The sequence below is a fragment of the Bactrocera dorsalis genome, chromosome 3 (genome assembly GCF_023373825.1).
Source record: "Bactrocera dorsalis isolate Fly_Bdor chromosome 3, ASM2337382v1, whole genome shotgun sequence".
Lineage (NCBI taxonomy): Eukaryota > Metazoa > Arthropoda > Insecta > Diptera > Tephritidae > Bactrocera > Bactrocera dorsalis.
In genome coordinates this window covers 59539176-59558041 of record NC_064305.1, presented here as the reverse complement: position 1 = coordinate 59558041, position 18866 = coordinate 59539176, and the positions used below count along the sequence as shown (strand labels likewise).

General features: G+C 35.7%; 2 protein-coding genes across 5 annotated transcripts in view; both read left to right on the top strand.

Annotated features, from left to right (window-relative positions):
* The window catches only part of LOC125777292 (maltase A1-like), a 213632-nt gene extending 206046 nt beyond the window's left edge, over window positions 1-7586 (top strand). Inside the window, exon 5 of the mRNA XM_049451719.1 lies at window positions 7532-7586. Coding sequence (XP_049307676.1) covers window positions 7532-7571 — 40 coding nt within the window. The 3' untranslated portion in view covers window positions 7572-7586. The remainder of the gene's footprint in view (window positions 1-7531) is intronic.
* LOC105222359 (zwei Ig domain protein zig-8) overlaps window positions 1-18866 on the top strand; it is a 282802-nt gene that overhangs the window by 47416 nt on the left and 216520 nt on the right. The window lies entirely within an intron of this gene.

The following is an 18866-nucleotide window of genomic DNA, read 5'->3' as shown; positions in this document are numbered from 1 at the left end:
ATATAATCTCACAGCAATCCAAAACAGCTAAGCAAACATTCCCAAAATAGTGACGAAAGTACCAAAAACAATCCCAGAAAAAATCTCTACATCATTTATAAAACTCGAAACAACTTGTTGGCATGGAAAACAGTATTATATAACAACGTAAAAATATGCAAATAAAAGTTTATGCACATTAATTATTTTGGTGATGTTAACTGCCAGCACACATGCGGCGAGGGACTGATTATCAGTAACTTGTAAAATACACTGCATATTCTAAATGCAGAGTTTTGTTCCCCGGGGAGAGATGTCAAATGCATATCTAGTTATAAAATCATTTGAAAAATGGAAATACAGGCGGTTTTGCGTTTATTTTTAGAAGAAAAGTTAATGGATACGCCGGAAAATAGCAAAAATAAAACAGAGAGGTTCAAAGCGCAAATTTTTGGCTTAACTGTGAGATATTTTTACAACGAACATAAAATGATTGTGGTTAACGCAAGCTCAAGGCCGCGGTTTGGTGGATTAAAATACTTCTGTCTAAAACTAAGTAACTTTACATGTATAGATTTGAAAGCAAACTCATTATAACATCCATTTCAAATAAAACTGGAAAAATATTTAAATTTTACACCTAGCAAAAAGAGCAGGAGAGAGGAAAGGAGTGGATATATTTTCTAAGCTAAAAAGAAGGAAAGATATACGATCAAACAGCGAGACAAAATTATTAAAATTTACTACCGAAATTCGGAGTCAGTGGCCTCAACTTTAAGAGTTATTAATGGGATCGACATATAATACATACTTTCAAAATTGTAAGATAATGAAATTGTAAAAAAACTGTTCACGTTGTCAATTGCACCAAAAAAAATTCGTGTTGATTGAACAGAAGGAACATTAAAAAAATGCGATAACGGTGCTTTGAAACATGTCTATGACAACGTAATAGGTAATGAATCGTGCATTTATACATATAAGCCTGAAAGTAAATAGCAGTCGACTGTATGGTTGCCGCAATTTGAGCCGATTCAACAAAAGTGGTCCGTGCATGAAGCACTTCTCATACATTTTTGAGCACTCAAAATATTGCTTTGTTGAGTCATCCACCGCATAGTCCTGACTTGGAAAATAGCAAAGATAAAACAAAGACTGACTTGGACCAAATGACTTCTGTCTATTCCCGTACATATGTATGTATAAGATAAACTAAAAGGTTAACGTTTTTCGACACCAGAAGAGGCTATTGATGCGTTCAAAAGGCATGTTTTGGAGACTCCTTACTCTGAGTGGCAAAAGTGCTTCGAAAATTGGTTCAAACACATGCTAAAGTACATACATACATATATCGCAATGCAGAATGTATTGATAAAAGCTATTTCCGATGATTTATATACATTTTTGTTTTTGTTATCTGATCCCAAAATATTTAAGGCAACGGGTGTAGCAAGATTCAGAGATGAAATTTCAAGGTTGCCTACTTTCTTTAAAGAAAAAACACATAAACTTCAAATTTAATGAGTATTCGTATTATCATACGAAATATCATTTTTTGGCAGATGGTCCAACCGTTGAGACCAATTTTCGTTGATTAGTTCAAGCATTTCGGCTGGAAACTAGCTAATGGCACCCGTAATGTTTTTCCGCAAGGCCTAAATCGAAGCGCGATTGTCGGCATGGACTTTCGACATTACATAACCACACAGGTAAAAGACTAACAGTGTGATATTACACGCTATTGCTGGCCAATCTACCGACCCAAAACATGAAATTATCTGCTCACCGAAGTTTTCTCTCAATAAATCCATCGGTTGTTACGATGTACGGGGCGCCGTTATCTTGAAACCGAAAGATGCCTAGATTTCAGACATTGAATAGTTGGTTATAATTGCGCGTAACAGATTCTCAGCGGCATTACTTTTGAAAAAATATGGACCGATGATTCCACCGGCTCACAAATCATACCGAACCGTTTTTTTTTTAGATGAAATAGCAGCTCTTGACTTTCTTCAAGCTGCTCTTTGTGCCAAATGTGGCAATTTTGCTTGTTTCTATTCCCATTTAGCCAGAAATGAGCCTCATCGCTGAGCAATAATAGCCGCGAAAACGTCGGATCTTCTAGAAAGTTTTCAAAAGCATACGTTTGTCCGAGTTGAGGTGCGTGGTGAACGTTGTCTTTCGGTCGAATACTTACTATCCAATAATGAATGCTCAGGCATTATTTGATGAAAAACTTTCTATTGCAATTAGTTTTGAAAAGTGTTGCCATCTATTTTCAAGTTTTTTCTTTATATCTATATATATAAAAGAAAGCTGTTGTTAGTTACACCATTAATAACTCAAGAATGGCTGATCCGATTTGGCTAAAAATTGGTGAAGAGGTAGCTTAGAACCAGGGTAAGAACATAGGATACCTACCTTATATATCTTTATGTCAAAGTTTAATACAACATATAAATTCAAAAATTATATTTCAAATCATAATTATTTGTTCAAAATTCATGCTTATAGGAATCATCTGAATAAATGCGTACAAATTTAAACAAAGACCGCTCAAAAATAATACAATTGCTAAGTATTTGGAATAGAAGAAAAGATCTGCAACCAAATACGCAGTGAAATAGATTATAACTGGTTCAGTAATCAGTCGTTGAGTATGTATTACCTTGTATGTACCTTTCCAGCCGCCTTTTTCGTTTTTCCACGCCTGAGAACCGGTTCATCATGTGCAGTTCACTAGAATGGCTGTCGATTGGACCGCAGTGGAAAATGATGGAGCTATGATTCTATCACAGACGAAAAATTTCGGCTTTATTTCGAGCACTTAAACACTTCTTAGAATGAGTTATTCGTTGTATTTGTTGGATTATGAACTTGCGAGGCATCTACTTTGTTGATTTCGCCTGTTTCCAGTTTAGCAAATAACTTTCCAACGGTGGATTTCCTTAAGCCAAAATTCAACAGTATTTTTCCCAAAAAGCCAAATGCTTTATTAACGAAATGCTTTATGATCAATTTCTTTGTAAAATGACACAAGTTGCTTCACAAAGATGCTGGATCTCATTAACTAATAGTTATAATCCAACTAATGGAAATAATATAGATGATGGTAGTAGTATTATCTATGTATCAGAAACAGTGAAGCGTGGACGGGTCCTCTAGTTAAATTCATAAATAAGGTATGTAAGAAGTTTCACAATCATTTCCGTTTGACAAAATAATACTGGTAAATGCCTTAAATAGATGATACACACGTACGTATGTATTTATGTGTGGGCAGTTTTACATGTTTGTATGTTTCACATTACTTCCACCAAAACTTCTTGAACGCATATTTCCTGTAAATGGTTCAAAAATTCGGCGAAAAGTGAAGCACTGACAAGTTTCAAACTCATTAGTCAGCAGCATCGAACAATACAGATAATGCCACTTGCTGCTATAAAAAGTGATATTAGCATACAAATATTTAAATATGTGAATAGTAGCAAAAGTGAAACAAATAAATGCGGAATTCCTTAAAGTTGATCCCCAACAATGTAACCAAATAAACATTCTGCTGGCATTTGTAAAAACTGTTAGGTGAGCAACAAAACTTCTCATCTAAATCCCCGTAAACGCAAAGGTAATTTGCCTGTTCAAACCTTTTTGTTTTACCGTTACTATTTTTATTCGTTTATGCCACTAATGTATGGATTTAGGGCGTAAACTTTTTCTTGCCGCTTGTCTTTCGAACTGTTGGAAATCGTAACGATGACACGAATTTGTGTCCTTGCCATTTTTGTACTTTTCCATATTTATTGCTGATTCGCAATTGGAAGGAGCATAGATTTGCTACAGATTTGTTGTTATAATTGCTGTGCGTGTTTGTGTGTGGCATTGTTCAAGGACATTGAGCTACATCGAAGATTCACTGTGAAGCACAGCTTGACCTTATTGGCAGAGTGCTTATAATGAAGCCAAATTATGATTTGAGAAATACTCGCAAAAGCTCTCGAAGTAAGTAAGTTAAGCTGAAATTAATTTGATTTGAGGAAATTGAGGCAAGAAAATTTTCAATGGAAATTGATTTCCTTACCTCAGCATGTGATTTTGAATGTATTTAGTTCGTCGTATTTGGCAGTTATAGTGAAATCTGCTTATGCAAACTTTATAAAATTACAATTTCAGAATTTATTTCGTAATAAATATGTATTAATTTGAATGTGCTTCGTCGACATATACATATGTACATAATCAAATTTATTTGGAATTATTTGATGTTGAAGTGAATTTGTAGCAGTAACAGGAATTCAATACAAATGACGTACTGCACCGGTCATATTTAATATAATTTGGTAACATCCTCGACAAATATGAGTCCCACCATACAGTTGAAGTAAATTTCAAGAAAAATATGTTAGATTGGGTGCGTAATTCTGAAGATATTGCTGTTCTTAATACAAGTTGTGCTTCCCCATTAAAACTTTAAATTAGAGACTATGTTGCTATGTCCGAATTTGCTGTCCATGAAAAAGTAATACGGCTTTGTAAGTTGACTTTGAGCAATATAAAAATCTCCGTCAGGATCGGAAAAGACCTCCCCGAGCCGTTCGATGGAGAAAATAATTCGAGCTAAATAGGGAAGTTACTGTCTTCTATGAGAGTGTAAAGCTGCTGGCGAACGCCGATAATATTGATACAATTGACCTCAATGCCGTTAGTTTTGCTTTTTCCAGACCGGATAAGGAGACAAAGCAAGTAAAACTGTTAGTGAATGGGGCAAGACCAAATATCTCCTGTCATCAAACAAACAATCGTCGCACTTGTGACTTGGCTCCCACATCACTGTTGATAGCCATCGAAGTCGTGGATAATTTCGTCTATCTTGGAAGCAGTATTAAAATCAACAACAATGTCAGCTTCAAAATCCAACGAAGAATCACTCTTGCTAATAGGAGCTACTTCAACCTGAGTTGGAAATTGCGAAGTAAAGTCCTCTTTCGACAACAAAGACCATACCCCTTAAGTCACTCATTATCATCATCCTACTGTATAGTGCAGAGGCATGGACGATGACAACATCTGAGACCGACATATTCGGCCGCCGGATAATTTATCGAAGACAATCGTTAGTTGATACACTGCCATTAAAAAATGCGAGGCCTACTGAACATACCCCGTCTTGACACCCAGCATTCATTGCTGGAAAATATTTGACCAGCACGAAGTGAGGAAAATATAGCAGTTGACGCGTCGAATGTACACGGAGACCGTGGAGAGTCGTTCGGCGTCGTTAGCAGCAACTAAAACAAATGGCGTGTAGAACGACTCGAGATCTTAAATTGAAAGCATACCAAACACAGCTTGTACAAGAAGCCTCGAAGCCTCTAGACTATTTTAAGTAACATTGCTTAGCTCTATGGGCTTTTGAAAATCTACAAGAAAAAGTTTTGTTCAGCGAGGAGGCTCATTTCTGGCTCAATGGGTACATAGACGAGCAAAGTTAGCGCATTTGGGACGAAGAGTAGCCTTATAAGATTCAAGAGCTGCCATTTCATCCAGAAAAAATGGCAGTTTGATGTGGTTTGTGTTCACTGGCCCACATGGTCTATGTTGTATGCCAGTGAGAACGTAACCGTCAATGGCGACCGTTATCGCGCTATGGTAATCCACTATTTGTTGTCTGAAATTGAGGTCGTGATCTCGGCGACATTTGGTTTCAACTAAACGGCGCCACTTCCCACAAAACGCATCGATCAATAAATATATAGAGAGAACACATCGGTAAGCAGATAATTTGGCGTTTTGGGCTGGTTGATTGGTCACCACGATCATGTGAGTGTTAGATGTTTTATTGTGGGTATATGTAAATTCTAAAGACAATGCGGACAATATCGCTTCGATTTAAGTCAGAATGCTAGAACGAGTCATCGAAGATTGGACTTACCCGATGGCCTATCTGAGACCTATCCGCGGCCATAATTAGAAAGAGAAAATCTTCAGAAAAATGGCAGGGAATGTTCTTTCGAATGATAATAAATATGCCCCATTGGGTTCTGTGGTTTTCCTTTAAAAAAGTAGAGAACCTCGAAACGGATCACACTTTATGACATGTGATTTAGGCGCGATGTCTATTTTTCGTCATGACTAAAATATTCGGTATATTAATTATAAAGCTTCTGATTGCAATATACACTGACCTAGCCGATTGCCACACGACAGCATAAAATATCCTTGGCATTTGTGTTAGTAATCCTTCAAAGACCGATTTGTGTCATATCAGCAATACTTTAGAAGTTTGAATAACCATTGGTTAAGTAACTTGAAATTTTATCGATACACTCTCCATTAAGAAGTTTTAATGAAAAATCATGAGAATTTGCAACCAATAATTGTTTCGTTTATTATATACTTGTATAGTATTCCTTATTCACTGATTTTTCTGAGACTGTGAAACCCTGTAAAGAGCATCGCTTGTTATTTCATAAAAGTATATCCGCACATGTTGCAGGCTTTGCATCTATAGGTAAAGATATCTGTTGTATCCTATATAAATATTCACGGTTTGACTGAGGGCTGAGTTCATAGCATATCTGCCTCATCTTAGCTTACTTAGTGCCACCGCTTTATTTGCTGTTTATTCAAATTTGCTCAACAGTAATGCCCTAACATGCCAACATTGCTGCAATTAGTTGCTACACCACTTGCCAATGTTTGTTAATATTTCTATTGTAATTTTGTTTCTATTGTTATTGTTGTTGTGTGTTGTTAACAAACCATTTGGTGCTTACCAGCAAAGTAAGTAAGTCGCACAGCAGTCATGAAGCAACAAACGAGCAACAACTTTACCAGCTGTTTATGGGCCCCATTCGAGGGTCTGCCCTCGAGTATTGATATGAGTGGCCACCCACACACACACAAATATACACCGGTAATATTTTGTCACAAGTGTGTGCTTGTGTGATTTTGTTGGTGTTGTCGTGCGCTGCTGGCGCTTGTAGAGAGCCTGCGGACATGGTAATGATACTTAAATAATATGTGGTAGTTTGGCTACAATGTAAGTTGAGCTTACACAATACAAGCAAACCATGTATGTGTGCGTGTGTGGCGCGAGAGTGGGTAGCTCTTAGCAGCATTAGTGCAATGTGTAGCAGGTGTGGGTGTACAACGTGTTTTTAGCAGTAATCCGGCAACACTTAGTACATGTTGAAAAATTCGCGCACTGGCTTTTAGCCGAGACACACAAATACACACACTTTGCTTGTTTATGTATGTTCATATGTGTTTATAAATTTCGAGTAGTAACTGATTTTCTATTAGCCCCATAGCCTCTACAAAGTGCCCATTAAGCCCTGCTACAACGTTACAACATATGTTTGCCGGTCGGACTATAAAAGTACAATTATGATTTTACAACTTACTTACTTAAATTTTTATGTATATGCGTGTATAGTAAGTGCTTGTTGTAAATGTGTACTAAAGTAAAGTGTGCTGTTAGCAAGTAATGTTCTATAAATTTCAAAAATTTTACCTGTGCGCTATTTTTTAGTGGCGATAAATGTTGCTTAAGCGAGGCAGCGTTGCTAGGAGATCCATTCGGTAGAAGATAAAAATAGTACAACCAAGAGCAAGGATGATAAACGACTGATTGTTGTTCAATTTAATAACAGTTTTTCTGATATTTTATTTGATAAGTTACAAACTGCATCGTGGCAAAGTGTGTGTTCGCAAGAAGTGGCTGCCATAAAAAATGAATTGATACCGGCATATTTCTGAATTGCAGTCATCATGTATAATAACCGATTAACAGAACAATTCGAATAGCTGCTCTGCTGCAAGTCTTTGAATAAATGAAAATTTTTAGTAAACTAATGTTAAAAAAAATGTTTCGCAACAATGCTGCTGAAAAGTAAAAAAAATGTTTCGCAACATGTTGCTGAAAAAGTGAAAAAATGTTTCTCGCAATAATATGATGAAAATTTTGGTGAAAATATTTTGCTACAGTGTTGCTGAGAAATTGAAAAAAAAAATCGCAACAATGCTGCTGAAAATTTAATTAATTTTGCTTGTTTTTGTCGAGATCGCGCGGTTAACCATATATTCGAAAATGTGCAGTTAATCGAATAGTCGACGACATCCGACTATCCCAATAATGCAAACCAAATACTATTATTCAAATAATGCCCTCACCGATTAATCTGGTTAGTCAAATACTAAGAGCTCCAAAGTTTGACAACCTTATATGTCAAAATAAAAAGTGTTACTGTGATTGGATTTAGTTCAAATATACGCCGTTTCGTTCTATAATCTGTTTTCTTCTAGACGGCAACTTCATAATACCCTCCTTGTAGAAGAACCCCTCCTTATTTGCGAAGAACTCTGGCAGCCACTTTTCACAAGCCTCTTTTGAGTTCAACTTTATACCAAATAAGGGCGTTCGTCATGGACAGAAACAGGTGGTAATTACTTGACGTTATGCCCAGGCTATATGATGGATGTGATAAAACTGCCCATCCGAGCTCCCGTAGCTTCTGAAGAGTCATGAACGAAGTGTGTGGTCTGCCGTTGTCCTGGTGGAGCACTACACCCTTCCTGTTGGACAATCTGGAGGTTTCTGGTCGATCGCTGGCTTCAAGCGGTCCAGTTGTGCGCAATAGATGGTAGAATTAAGCTCCTAGCCATATGGGAGCAACTCATAGTGGATGATTCCCTTCCAATTCCACCAAACACACAGCAAAACCTTGCTTGCCGTCGTGTTTGGGACGATTCATTGCCCTTCGACCACGACCGTTTTCATTTGATATTGCCGTGTGATCCATTTTTCGTCGGCAGTCACCATCGCCTTCTAAAATGTGTCGACTTCGTTCCGTTTCAGAATGTTTTTTGCGTCAAATCATGAGCTGAGAATTTCCTAAAATCTTTTGCATATACTCGTACAATATATTCTGTAACTTTGTATTCCATCTTGCTGTTAATATTAACTACAAAGAGATTGACATCAAGTGTCTTACCTTTATATGAATCAGTTTGAAGAGTTCAGAAGGAACCCTTTGAGACTGGTTAGAGTTGACAAAGTAAGTTGCCTTTTATGCAATGTTATTTTATTACTCATCATTACATTTTTCTAAGTTAGTTCAAAGCAACCACCACTACAAACTAGTCTCCACTACTTATATCCTTCACAAATGGCAAGATAGGTTCCTTTTGTTACAAAATTTTTCAAAGTGAAATTATATAAAAATCTATTGAAATAAATGGTTGAAATTTATTTTACTTCAAGTCAATGTCTACGTAAGCTGAATTCCGAAAAAGGGAAATTCTTTAAAACACACACAGATATAAACTTATTTTTTATACTATTTTACTACAGATTTTGTATCAGCCAAAATGTGTTTTCATTTAACGGCTGCGAACATAAAACTTTATCTTTATATTCATGCCGTATTTTCGCTCTTCTTTGCAGGTAAGTGACAATGAGGAAAAGGATGCGCAGCAGACAAACTCAACGAAATGCACGGAGACGTAGGATTACATATAAGGATATCAGTTTGTACAGTTAAGTACAACGTTAGGGTGTTTCTTATTTACCGAGTTGATTGTTTTTTTTTTTACGCCCCGAGTTTCAGTTCTTGTCCATATATGAATATAATATGGAAATTTTGATATTTTGCATCGAAGAGTCTAACCTAAAAACTTAGATGAATGATATTCTAGTACAAAAATTTCCACTCTAAAAAAGCGATTTACAGATTTTTTTTTATAAAAATAATGTTTTAAAAGTAATATGCAGTTAAAGTTAGAAATCAAAGGAGCTGAGCATTCATTCAAATGGTTTTTATATTCAGTGTTGCTCATACGCCATGGTGTACTATATGAATACAGTACATTTAAGTTAAGTGCATATAATTTTTTAAACAATGTTCGTAAGAAAAATAGGATCATTTTGTAGAGCATAAAATTTGGTTTTCGAATTGCACTTTTTCAAATTTGTAGACTTATTTGCTTTGGAGATGAAAACTTGATTGTATAGGATAAAAAAATCTCATATGAAACATATGGGAAAAATGAAGTGATTAAAGTCTTGAAGTTTTATATTTTTTCTAATATCTCCAATTCTCGCTTCCAAAGACTTTAATGAATATCTCTTTTAATATATTTTTTTTTAGAAATTTTTTTTTCAGAATAAAAAAAACTTGCGTTTTTTTATTGACCCACCCTAATATCTATATTTGTGTATACGTATGTGTGTTCTTATTTTTCTGTGTGATAACAATGGAAGCCACACATATGCTGAGTTAGAAAATTGGCTTATAACGGATGTGTTCTTCAGTGAATATGTGTGTGTGTGCGCCATGTCTGGCGCAATTTACCAATTTCCATCAGTGAGTTTGTCACTTTCGCTTATTATCAAAACTTTTTTTTTACCCATTTTCTTCAATTTCAATCTGTTCCTTTCTTTCACTTCCTTTTCATTTAATATTTTGTTTTCATTTTAATATTCACTGGCATTGACATAGAAAATAAGGGAAATCATTGGCCATGCAATGCATGTACGAACCCTACTCTCTTTGTAGTCAAAATGTCGCACGAACCAAAATGATTTTTAGGCACATTTATACACACACATGCACACATGTATAAATTTATCAGAAATCAACTGTTTGGTGGCACAACGAGCCTGCAGATTATCAGCCGCTCTTCATTCGGCGCACATAAATTTTCTATTGTCTTTTTCTTGGAAGCCACTTACTTTTTTAAATTTTCTTATTTACATAAATTTTCGTTTCGCAGAAAAATACAGTTAGCGTGTGCGGCATACCATAGAAATAATGTGGGGACATTTCCAGCAGTGGCTTAAGGAATTGGCGGAGCGTAGGAGCCGCTGTCAAGCTAAGCTTTATATATGAAAAACGTTCAGATGCGCGCAATTGAGTTTGCCACACACAAGCACACACACCAGCGTTCTTACGCGTATTTATACTTCATTTTAAGTGTGTGTGCGTGTGTCTGCACCTGTGCTTAGGGAACGATTATAAATTGTCAGCGCGCGTTGTGGCTATATGGCACATGGCAATGCGTGTGGCAAACAAATGCGGTCTCGTGGAAAATTGCACACACACACTTACATATAGACACATGCACGGCAAAGTGGATATTTGTTTCTATAAACTGTTGAAGTGCTTTACCGTGGCTTGGCGGCTAAGGTTCTGTGCCAGCTCATGCATTACGTGACGCACGTAACGCACATGTGAGCGATCTGACAGCATATAAATGAGATGAATGCAACGTATAAAATGTAATGACAGCTAAGCAAATACAAACGCGCTTGCATGACAGCTCGCGTAGTTGTTGTTGTGCGGTTGGCATAGAAAACCTTAGCGCGCAACAAATCAAAAATCACTCAAATTGAATTTTAAGTGAAAAATTACATTTCTTAGTCTTGTGCTCAGCTTCCCCTTGAATCGCTGGAGCAGTTGAATTTGAAAAATGATTTCCAGCTTCAAGAGCAGTTTTCTTGAATAACGTGTATCGTCCCTGTATGAGGCTCATTTCAGGTGGCTAAATTGAGATAATGCAATAGTGGTTCAAATTATTAATACGGGGAAGTAATGGAAGTGCCTTGCGTTTAATAAAAGTATTCTTAGTTTGCTTCTATTTCTTCTGTAAATTTTATGGACATGTTGGGTTTGTATATTGCTGAGCATACTTGTGTGAATTGCACTTGGGGCTTAAAGACCTTTTCTTAAGGTGAATAATTACAGTCGTAAATTCTAAAGTCATAAAGAAAATACTGTGCGCAAAAAATTGTAAAACTTATAAATTATTCTTAATCCCACTAAATGTCTTCAATTGACTCAAAACGGTTTCCCTGAAGCGGGCGTTTGAGCTCACCTTTGCCACAATATTCGGCCGATTGATCGTTTGTTTCCGGATCGTAAGCAAAGATTCAAGACTCATCGCCAGTAATAATATGTTTCATGATTAAAACATTGTTCCACAGACGTTAACGCGATGGTGTTTAAAAAAAAAAAAAATGGAATGACTTTGGAACCAATTTTACTTTAATATTTTTTAATCCGAAAAATTCTTTCGAAATAGTTTTCTCTAATTCTTCCGATATTCGAACGATGCCAGTAAGACCTCTGACTGTTAGTCGTCGATTCTCAAACCTTTATTTTAATGACGTATTGATCAGTTGATGTTGAGCTCCACCATCCTAACCACGTGGTTCATCCGCAAATGCGTTCTCGATACTCTTTGAATAATTTGTACCAATCATGAACACTTGCGCGCGACAAGCAATAATCACCGAAGGCGTTTCCAAACTAACATCCTTCAAAGGCGCATTTCTTAAAGCATAAAAGGGTAAAGAAAAATTTTTATTTTGATTCTTATTAGTCAGTTTGTATGGCAGCTATATATTATAATTTTCAGATATTAACAATTTCTTCTGAAATTGCATAATTTCCTTAGGAATTAATCCATTTAAAATTTCTTGAAGATTTCTCGTTAAATAAAAAAGCTATGCAAAAAACACTTGATTCTTATCGTTCACATATGCCAGCTATATGTATGTTATATCTCTCCGACAGAAGTCCTCTTGCCTTCCGTGCCTTATGACGGTAGTTATTTTAAACAATCTTATCTGAGATACCTCGCCACGAACCAAACTGTACCACCATCTGGCACTACTAGTGACCAGTAAGTCTATGTGTGGCGTAAAGACTGGCCAGCATGGGCTAACCTAATCTAATTGAGATACATACTTGATAAACTTCGACTAAAATTTTTGAATTAAAGTATAATGTAGTGAAATATCGACGTATGACCTTTACTAGTATTTTTTCTGCACATGAGCATAAATTTTTAATAGTATCGCTAATGCTTTTCATGCAGCATAGATGTTAGGAGCTTACGAGCACATTGCGCAATGATGGATGTGCCATACGTTTTAAGAGCGATGGGAGGACATAAAATTCAATATCTTTGGAATGGTATGAATGAACAAAAATTTTTTTGCAGATTATTAAAGGTGAATATTTTTTGCGTTGTGTCACATATTCTCATTTTTTTTTAGCGTGAAGAACACTTAAAAATTTGAATTGCTTAACAAAAAATTATGTAAAATATTATTATTTAAACAAATGGATCGTGAAAAAATATTTATAATATAGCACGAACATTTTTCTTTGACTTCACAAAATTTCATCGATTTATCTCTAGTAGTTTATGAGAAAATAATTTTACAATTTTATCATGCTCTAAATTTCAACCTTCAATAACTTTAACAAAAAACAAAGAATTTTGAAGAAATATCTCAGAGTATGCGTCTGATTTCCTTTCTAATGAACTGCTCATTTTCAAAATCGGTGATTTTTCGAAATTTTCATGGACTACTTGACGTGGTTTGACCCATATGTATTTTCAGTCGCTGTCACACAATCGTTAATAGGAATTAGAACAACTGTAGCCAAATATATCTTGAAATTTTCTTAATAGCATTAGTTTTGTTGATTTCGCCCCGTTGTTCAGTTTTTTAGGAAATCAATAATTATAAAAAGACAATATGGCAGTTCTGTTTAAGCTTTAACCGACTAAAAAATATTCAGTTAGAAGTAAAGTTAATTTTTGGCTGAAAATTTCCCCTTTTTCTTTTAGAAAAATTTACACAAAATAATTAACTATAACAGCAACCACAATACGGAAAGAGTAATATTTTATTTTTATTGTAAATTTATTATATTTATTTAACAAAAAACGAGTTATTGAAAATTTAATTTTATTTAACGGCTTAAAACCCAATTAATTCATATTGAATGAAGAAATATAGCATACGCTTTAATTTTACTCTTTACAGAATAAAATTCAATTTTAAAAAGATTAGCAGATTTATGTATACAATATACTATTTTATTAGTTGGAGTGTAGCCCTTCGATCACATAATTTTTTTTCTTTTTAATATCTTTCTCCAACATTTCAGCGCTTTTAACTTTCAAAATAACACACATTCATCATCAACTGTCTGCTATCGAGTATCTACCAGCAGCTACCCTTGTCGTCTGCTAGACTACACATCAAGTGTGTAACAAAGGTCACATGTGTCATATAAATCACTTGATTCTCAACTGTGTATATGAAATATTTGCGCCAGCATTTTTTAATACAAAAATTACAATGCAAACACGATTTTATTTGCCAAACAAACATGAAACGATACTGCGAATCAGAAATGAGAAGATATTTCGAAATGCATACAAATACATACAAGTGCTGCCACAGAGTTGCGAAGAGCATGAGGCTGTGTAAGAAGTTGTCTGGTGCGATGATGCACGCCAACTGAAATGTCATGGCGGCCAACGAACTTTGCACGTAAAATGGAATCCAATTCAAACGCAATCACCATTTATAGTGGAGGTCGTTATATACATACATATGTATATATATATACGTGTATATATAATATGTATATGTACAGGTTTTATTATAAAGACATATTTCCCGCCACAGCCCATAAATCTCACTTAGTTATGTCAATCCGTTCGCTTTACTACGGCTTGCCAATATATATACGTACACCATTACATAAGGCGATGCGCCTCCCAATACAATATGCATTCCATTACAGCTCGATTTTGTGCCCCCAACAAACCGTCTGCGTCTTTTCAATTTATTAGAAAGTATTAATGCGAAAATCCCCTTCATTTTCCAAGCTGGCATATCAACAATGGATTTGAATTCTCTTCTGGTGCAAATATATCGCCAACAAATGTGCCTGCATTTGCTTCGTAATACATATAGGATTATGTATGTGAAAAATCAGCAAGGTGTAGCAGCTCAGCTGAGATTTCTTTGCGCTGTCGCGCCAACAGAGACAATGAAAAGCTTCAGTAATGCCTTAACAAATCGCAAGGCAGCAGACACAAAAGCGTTTACAAGCGAAAGCGCATGAAAAATCAAAACAATATTCTGCATTGTTATCGCAGTTACTGCGACTGACAGCAACAAAAACAATAGCAACAACAGATTGTATCATTTACATTTTAACTGCTTATGAATTCTTAGGAACACATTACTCATACGCCATGTCGCTTCAATATGTTTAGCGCTTGCCCGTGTGCGTGTGAATATGAATGTAGTTGCGCTTGTAAGTGCTTTTGATGGGTTGTTTTAATTCTTGTCATAGGTGTTTTAGTAAAATGTGATTAAATTTACTTAGCTTCTTCGTTTGAAGCTTCTCATTGTTTGTGAAATGCTGTCTGACGCAGAATTAAGTCTCTGCTGGGTTTTGCAGGGGTTTAAAATATGTGAATACACTTCATGAGATATTTTAATATAAACTGTTAAAAACGGAGATGCAAAGTGACTCCACATATCTGTTTAAAGATTTTCAAAATATAGTAAAAGTCTACTTAGGCCTTCTTTTCAGCGTGAAATATTTCTAGAGGGAGGGTGATGACTGTCACTTTACGTGCTTGCAAAGTACTGCTCTAATATATAAGCATGGAAATAAGTATTTATCTTGCTAGCTCTTTTAGCAGATGTGCTCTCTTCTTTTTCCAATAAATGTCGGTTTCAGTGAAATTATGCTCTGAGACTTCTTAATTACAGCAACGTAAGAATTATAGATTTTTCTCTAGACTTATTAGTAGGGCAATCTATCCGATATTTTCGTTTTCCATGGTCGTCATCAAAAGGGGGGTCTCTCATCTGAGGCTGGTTATTATTTTTCATTGGGGGTGTTTTTTTACGTGGCGGGTCCCAAACCCAGCGCACAACCCTAAGTAGGGGATATTTCGCCTGCCCATTTTAGATCTCCTTCAAATGGATATTCTTAGGCTACCCAGAGAATAATTGGTCAAAGACCGGAGTCGTGAACTGCTTGAGCCATATGTAAAAGAATCGTTTCTGGCCACTCCCAAGCGAATGGCGATCAGAGAACTTTCCTCACTGGTGTGAACTTCTACACATGACTCCATCCACGTAACCGTTTTCTACGCCAGTAAAGAAGAAGAAGAACCTATCGGATGTGGGTAATAAATTCTAATGCTACTGAACTGCATGGTTACCAACGAGTAATAAATTATAAAATATGGCAACCATTCTCCGAAAAAAATTTATTGAAATCAACTTTAGTTAACGTTGTTTAGCCCTTTCATTTAATTTTACTTTTGAACAGGTGGCAACCCGTTACATTTTTTTTAACTATATCCCTAATTAAATTCTCATAAGGTAGAAATTGGGAACCGGCTTTGAATTCATGCCAATATTTTAAAGGAATACTCGGTACTAAAAAAGGTGGCAACCTCTCAAAATTGGTTCTGAAAAAAATTAATCAAATAAAATTTAGTCAGAAATCTTTGGATCATAAATTTAATTTTATAACAAGTTTTGGGCAGGTGGCAACCCTTTAATTTTTTTTCTACCATATCATTTCTTGAAGCCTCACTTATTATTTTTTCAGTTTAGTATTTTAGTTTTTCTCAGAATTTATTTCTTCAAGATTTTACAAGATATGGCAACCCTCCATAAAAATACTTTAATTTTAAGCTTGTAGCTATAATCAGTTATCTTAGTAATTTTAACATATTGTATGTATATAAAATATTTTGATTAAGTGGCAACACTGCTAAAAAAATTTTAAATGTTAAATTTTCTTTAATTAATTTGATACGCAAACGAAAAAATTCGATTATGTAAGCCTTCGCTTATGATACAACATTTAAAATTGTAAAAGGGTGGCAACTCCAATCACATTTAATATTTATTAAACCAATTTGGATTCGAACGAACCTTGTTGTGTTTATTTTATCATAATAATTGCATGACTGAAAACATGTGGCAATTTCTTTAATTTTTCATCCTTTGCATCTTAAATCAGATTAGTTTCCATGATAGTAACACTCTTCAACATCAATTTGGATGAATTTTGTTTGCCACTTTATTCTGTTGCCGTCCATCGATTAACTGCCGCGTCTAGAAAATTTGCATTACAAAAAAATCCTGAAGGGGTAATAAACAAATATTTTCCTTTCTAATTAACATAATCCAGTACAAACAGCATTAGCGCGACTCAACAATTTGGCAGGCTATAAAATGCTGGAAAATTTTAAATGAGGCAAAGCGCAACAGTAAATTGACAAAAAATGGAGGCAAGAGAAGAAGCTAAGGAGAAGCGTAAATATTTTCAGTTGCGCCTAATTTGTCTGCTAATGGCTAAATAAATGAGAATACTTGTTTACTTTCCCATTCCTCAGTCTCCTGTGACAAATACCAATATTATTAAATCGGCCGCCCGCTGCTGCCAACAGCGCACAAATTAATCATACGCCACGGCGTACACAAAATTTCACTAAAATATTGATGTATTGATACACCAACAGAAGAATGCGAAGCACAAACTTCCAGTGGCCAGCTGCAAACTGCCAAACGAGTTCTATAATGAAATCATTAATTTCTATTTAAAGTGTCAAGCAACACAACAACAACAACGACACAACTATGTAAGAGCACAAAACTAACCGTTAAGTAGGCAATATATCAGGCAACGCTGGAAGGACAACAGCGCTAAATTCATCAATTCAACCCTCACTCAACCAAATGAGTCGCATATCACTGGCAAATAAAGGGATGTAGCGATGAATTGGCAGAGAAAATCCACAATGCGGCAGAGAAGCGGGCACGAGAGTTGCACACCCAGAGTGCTGCTTGTATTTTGTTGTTGTGATTGCGCCGAATACTTATAGTCTGTGTATGGGGCTCATCTTCGCAGACAGCTTTATATTTTTAGAGGCTGCCATCATTACTTTCATTGACACTGTCCTCGTTTTCTTACTATTCGGCAGCTGACAGTTGGCAGTAGCCGCTGGAAGACATGAAAAAGGCGGCAAAAACATGACAATCCGAACAGACTATGAATTGCCGCAATTTATTTTTGATTCATCATTATGACAGCGTGATGGCGAGTTGGCGTGATGGCGCAATCAAAGCCAACGCTGGTGATGACGAATATGTATGTATGTATGTGTGAATCAAAATGTAGTGTAGTGTGTAAGTAGTGCAGGTTTGTTAGTGTATGGCATGTCTCCGGGCAATGCGCAATTTGGCTTAAGAAAAGTACAACAGTCAAGTTCTGATTTGGAATTATTGTACAAATGTGGGCAACGGCATTAAATTTTCTGATTTTCTTATCTTGCTAGACATTGACGCTAATTTGAATGTTTCCAAGGAGATTTATTAATTCAAATAATAATAATGTTTACAATTTAATTATGGCAAGATATATGCAGGTACAACGTTTATATTCAGTTTTATTACCACAAAAATCTTTCTCCAATTGCAAATGTTCCTACTCTTTTGCTATTTTATGATCGTACAATAATAGTCGTCCACCAGTGCCCGCTAACCGTGGAATTGTTGAAAATTTGAGCGTACATTTTCTTGTTATAATCTTCAAATGACAATAAGGCAAAGAACCGCTCGAAGTAATGAAAATATTCCTGTCGTTCAAGCAAGTGTTGCTAATGAGATGACCGCAATTTGTCGAATCCAAAACGTTAACGGGAATTGGGACTGTATCAAACCACAACCAGGCGGATTTTGAGAAAAGATTGCGACTTGCATCCGTATAAAATGGTTTTTACTCAAGAACGCAAGCTTTTGGTCCACCGTAAACGTCGTGAATTTGCTGATTTTGCTTTGCAGAAACTTGAAAACGATAACGATTTTTTTTTTTTTGTAAATTGTCTTCACCAATGATAATCACTTTCAGCTAAGTGGCGCGGAAAATTGACAAAACGAAAAAACCGCAGATTATTCATGAAAATTGATAACATTCACCTCAATTGACAGTTTGGTGCGATTTTTGGTCTGGTGGAAAACCCGCCTTCTCCGCACTTCTTCCAAA